This window comes from Centroberyx affinis, unplaced genomic scaffold (genome assembly GCF_046629955.1).
Source record: "Centroberyx affinis isolate AG114_WGS23_722 - 3 ecotype Tasmania unplaced genomic scaffold, CSIRO-AGI_Caff_v1 ptg001148l_1, whole genome shotgun sequence".
Lineage (NCBI taxonomy): Eukaryota > Metazoa > Chordata > Actinopteri > Beryciformes > Berycidae > Centroberyx > Centroberyx affinis.
Genome location: NW_027279682.1, coordinates 275,001 through 280,750, shown reverse-complemented (window position 1 = coordinate 280,750; position 5,750 = coordinate 275,001). Strand labels below are relative to the sequence as shown.

Here is a 5,750-nt window from a genome sequence, read left to right as displayed (position 1 = left end):
TGTGTGTGTGTGTGTGTGTAAGTGGGGGGTGCATCATGCTTGGTTGTGGGCCGGTGTGTGAGAACAGTCCACGGCCATGCGTGCAGGAGCGAATATAGATGTCTCTGCATGTACTGTGTATGTTTTGTACTGCAACATATAATGTGTGATTGGGTGCTTGTACCATCATTCCACCTTCTGTTCAGAGTTGATAATGTGCCAGTGGTACAAACAAAGCCAATCTGTTATGAGCCCCACAGCTACGGTAAATATGTTTACCCACTGCAGCTTTGTCCAATCATCAAATTTATTATAGAGATGTATTATTTCATTGTGAAAGCGCACGCTTTTGGGGCTTAACTGGAAGTCTCCCTGAACTACATGAGGTGGTGTGTAGGCGTTAATGAAAATGCATTGATATGATTGTATCTCAATTAAGCGGGGTGTGTTGTGGGGCTAAGTTGATTTCCTAGTGTCACATTTGAATAATGGTGATTACTGCAGAGCGGAGTGGGCTGACAGAGAGTTTGAGAGAGAGAGAGAGAGAGAATGGGACGTGTCCGGCATACTGAACACTGAGCGTTACAGTAGGACAGTAGTAATCCTACATCACACACCCTGGAAAAGATACAGTACGCTCTTAGCAAAAGGGTTCTACAGTATATAATACCAGAATATACCTCTTTAGGCTTGTACCACAGCAGAGCCCTTTGGAGCCATTTAAAAATGCATGAAATGCTCCAAATCAGCAGTATTGAAAGGATTTTTTTTAGAACCACACTAGTTCTTTATTCTGATTTGCCAATTTTTAACTGTAACAAATTAGAGCATTCTTTGAGTCATTTCATATCTATATAGACCCACTACCCTAACCAGAAAAGCCATGAAGAATCCTCTTTTTCTGTCCCAGAAGGTAAATAGGCACTTACTAGTACTGTAGTATGAAATTAGAGCTGTCTGTTAACTTTACCTAGAGATAAAAACTGTATTATTGAGCAGTTAGTTCCCAACATTTTCACATTAACCCAGTGCCATTGCTAAAGAGAAATATGCTACAATATCCTGAAAGTCTCTGCAGACAAACCAAATACGATTTTTTCTTTTTACAACCTTTATTTATCCAGGGAAAGTTGACTTAGCTCCAGGATCTTTTCCAGCAACACCCTGCTTCACATTCATACACTTCCAAACATTCACACTGGGAGCTGCCCAGTACAACCACAGTCTACTGATGCTCACTGAGCAGCTCCACTGGAGCAGTTGGGGATTAATTCAGTGCCTTGCTGAAGGGCTCATTGGTGGTAATTGTTGAGGGAGCGGAGAGCGTTACCCATCACTTTCCCCCATCTACATATTCCCAACTGGTCTGAGGATTCAAACTGGCAACTTTCCAGAGTGTGTACTTGTTGAGTCTTGTACTTGGTGAGCCTGCAAACTGGATTCTCCCTTGGAATCAATCAAGTTCCTTACCTCTCATTCAAATGAGGGGGACATCTCAACTTTGTCAAGCTGTGATAATGAATGTTAAAATGTGGTTTTCCGTTTGAAAGTGGATTGAAGCAATGCAACAGCAATAACAACTGTGAAGAAGAAATTTGCAATGTTTTCATGAAATTAGAAATTTGTTGCAACAAAAACGCACCTGCTGTCTGCTGGGGTATAAATTAGAATGATACAAACTGATTCATGCATTGGAAAAACTCCTGAATTTATTGGCAACTGGTGCCAAGACAGCAACACTCACAATCATGCTCAAGTATTTAGTAAAATAAATAATCATAATAGGCACTAAAACTCAAATGCAACCCAAGTACAAGAGCGCCGTTGCCCTGCTTGACCTCTGATAATAATTTATATGGCTCAAGCAGATTTCTGGCATCTCACAGGGGGAAATATAGGATTTATTCACCGCGCTGTCATTGTGCTTATGTGATTTCTTCCATGTGGCTGGGCCGGTTTGGAGAATTATGGGGCAGCGTAGGCGTGGGAAACCGATAATTAGGGAGCAGGTTTAGGGGTCATTCAGTCCATAAACCCCCACGAGATGTATAAGCATGTGTATGTGTGTGCAAGTTCATGTGCGTGTGTGTGTGTGTGTGTGCACAAATGTGTGTTTTAGTTGTGGGTGCCCTGCTGTTTTGTGTGTTTTTAAAAGATCGGAGACTGCTGCTGAGAAGCTGTCTCAGTGTAAATGAGTCAAAGAGTGTGAGTGTGTGTGTGTGTGTATGTGTGTGTGGGCAGGCGTGTGTGTAAGTGTATGTATCTGAATGCATGTTCTAAGAGGCTTTCTCAGTTGGAAAGTCAGCTGGGATTGCAACTTTGGTTCTTAATTAGCTAAAGATTTCTTGGGCTATGCGTCTTACCTCAGCTTGATGAATCATAATTACCACTCACAAGTAGTTTTTTCTTTTGGATTTTTTTTTGCCATCATTGCCCAAGTCCTAACTCCCTCTTGTTTTCTTCCTCAGGTGGGATGTGATTCTCTGTCTAACTGGATGATTCCATCTGTTCGCCCATCCATCGATCCATCTCTCCATCCCTCTGACACCCAGAGGAAGGATCTGATGAGAGGAGTGTCGAGGACAGAGAGAAGTCAAGACCTGCTATGGCCAGCAGTATGTAGCAAAGTTATGATGAAAATTTGCCATTTCATCTTTTTTTCCTGAGAAACTGGGCTATAAATAGCAACAAAGCCGTGGTAAAAAAAAAAACCCTCCCACCCATGCTGACATTTGGCGCCACACATTCACATTTACTCTACAGTGGAAATACAGCTTATAACTGCACCTCCATGTACTGCAATACAGTCAAGGCCTAGGTCTTGCCTTTTGATGTTATGAGCACAGATTAATTAAGCTACAGTATCTCCTCATTAGTACACCCATCCACTCAAAACTACACCCACCTCCTCAGTAGTATACCTATTTTCTCAGGTGCATACCCAGTTTCTCAGTAGTATACCCACTTTCTCATTAGTATACACATTTTCTCAGTAGTATACCCACTGTCTCTTTAGTATACCCACTGTCTCAGTAGTATACCCACTGTCTCTTTAGTATACCCGCTGTCTCTTTAGTATACCCACTGTCTCAGTAGTATACCCACTGTCTCTTTAGTATACCCACTGTCTCTTTAGTATACCCACTGTCTCAGTAGTATACCCACTGTCTCTTTAGTATACCCGCTGTCTCTTTAGTATACCCACTGTCTCAGTAGCATACCCACTGACTCTTTAGTATACCCACTGTCTCTTTAGTATACCCACTGTCTCAGTAGTATACCCACTGTCTCTTTAGTATACCCGCTGTCTCTTTAGTATACCCACTGTCTCTTTAGTATACCCACTGTCTCAGTAGTATACCCACTGTCTCTTTAGTATACCCACTGTCTCTTTAGTATACCCACTGTCTCAGTAGTATACCCACTGACTCTTTAGTATACCCACTGTCTCTTTAGTATACCCACTGTCTCTTTAGTATACCCACTGTCTCAGTAGCATACCCACTGACTCTTTAGTATACCCACTGTCTCAGTAGTATACCCACTGTCTCAGTAACATACCCCCCCCTCTCAGTAGTATAGACTACCTACCGCCTCAGTAGACCCACCTCCTCAGTTGTACCCATCTCTTCAATAGTATTTTCACCTTTACACCTAACATATTGCCATTTCCATGTTTTTTCATCTCATGTCTTTCTGCTCCTCTCTCATGTAGCAGCTGATGGCGTAGGGAGTCTGGGTGCTGAACAGAACCACCTGAGTGTTCCTGTCGCTGACCATGGGGCCTGGGCCACGGCCATGAACAACCTGGGCATCGTGCCCATGGGCATCAGCGGGCAGCAGTTGGTTTCAGGTAGGCTTATATACTTAAGCTTGCAGAATTTATTCCACGTCCTGTAGCCTGCTCTTTTCCTCCTCCTTGGCCTGGCAACCACTTCATCTCTTGTGTACTTCACTGATCTTTCGAGGAGACTAACCACTCCAAACATGAAGTTCTCTGATGCATGCATTTACATCTATGGACACCCACACTCACATAAATACTCTCACATTCATACCAATGGGCAGTTTAGAGTGTCCGATCCTCCTGACTTTACTGTCTTTGAAATGTAGGAGGAAAGCCAGGCGAAACGTGCAACCGCCACATAGAAAGGGCTGTGAATCAAAGCCACGCCCCGCTGAGCCATTGGGGTCTTACATAACTATCCCTTATAACTACCCCAACACACACACACACACACACACACACACACTCACCCGCTCTCAACACAGATCACAACTACACTCACCTACACTACACCTACGACCCTGAGATGGTGTCTAAACTGCGGCCCACAACATCTGATTTCTGTCCTCACCATCAATCTCATCTACAACAAATTTCTGGGACGGCAGACCCTGCTGGCTTGAAACAGCCCATCCAACAGTTCAGATATCAAACTGCACCAACACTCATTGGCTTAAGCGACTATGGATCCACGTCCAAAGAAAAAAGTTAATTCCAGCACGCACTGGACCATATTTGCAGCAATTTATTTTCGGCAGTGGTCTTCACCCACACAGTGGCACAGTGCCTACATACAATGGTCCATACAAAACTGCATGATCATTCACAGCTGTGTGAAGGGTGTGTCAAGGGTTACATCTGACAGCTCATATATTTTATAGTACATTCAAGAGGAACTAAATAATTCTTACAAAACACAACATCGCCAGTCACTTGCAGATACAGGATGTTTCATAATCTGTTCCTTGCTTTGACATTTCATTTCTTCTCAAATATAACTACTTCACAGCATGAGCAGTCAGTTTTTACGACCCATACTGACGTTGTCGATCCATTTTAAGCACAGACGACACATCTTACCAAACAGACCGAAGTCATTGGAGGATGTGACTCTTCCTCTCTACCTCACCAAGTCTGCAGTTAAACTCCCCAATCTGTCGTTTCATGCTACATAACCTGCTACATCTTTCAATCAATTAATATAAAATTAAAATGTAAAATAAAAACCTTCATAATCCTTTTATAAAACAATTTAGGGTCTAAATACTTACTCCATAACTACAGGGAACAAGCACTGATAACATTTGTTTTGTCCCCCCTAATTACGCTATTGTACCCTGTAATTAATTTTTAAGTATGCAGTAATTATGAAAACAGTTACACCATAACTACTAGGGCTGGGTATTGGTACTCGATACCTTTAAGGTATCGACCGAAATAACCCAGTACCAAGTAGTATCGAAACTTCTCCAGTCAAACGATACCTGCATTCGATACTTTTTGTACACAGATCTAGAAAAAAATGACTACTTCTATGGTTTTGCTCGCAGCCAATCACCACAAGCGTTCTTCGATTTAACGCGACGTGTAATTGGCCCACTACCGCAGCAGCTACAACTCATACAACCCGTCTGTGGTGGTGAAGTCGAGCACGGTGTGTGTGACGGAGTTGGCAGTTCAGCGTGCCGAGATGCCACCAAAACGGAAAAAAAAAAAAGGTATCGAATGAAGTACTCTATTGGTATCGGTATCACTTTAAGGGTACTGGTACTGGTACTGGTATCGTAATTTTTTAAACGATACCCAGCCCTAATAACTACCTTATAAATGTCTCATAATTACAAAATTCTTACCCCTTAATTCCTGGACTTCTTGTTTTGTTACCCTGTAACTACGTTATTGTTATTTTACTAGTACCCCATAATTACAGACTAGTTACACTGTAATTAGCAGGCTGTAAAATAAAGTGCTACCAAGATCTTAC

The 5,750-nt window shown here is 42.4% G+C and overlaps 1 protein-coding gene across 1 annotated transcript in view; it reads left to right on the top strand.

Moving 5' to 3' along the window:
- Positions 1-2,521: 2,521 nt before the first annotated feature.
- The window catches only part of enox1 (ecto-NOX disulfide-thiol exchanger 1), a gene marked incomplete at its 5' end in the record, with an annotated part of 41,470 nt that continues 38,241 nt past the window's right edge, over positions 2,522-5,750 (top strand). Inside the window, 2 exon segments of the mRNA XM_071524115.1 lie at positions 2,522-2,594; positions 3,695-3,832. Of these exon segments, the coding sequence (XP_071380216.1) occupies positions 2,522-2,594; positions 3,695-3,832 (211 nt within the window).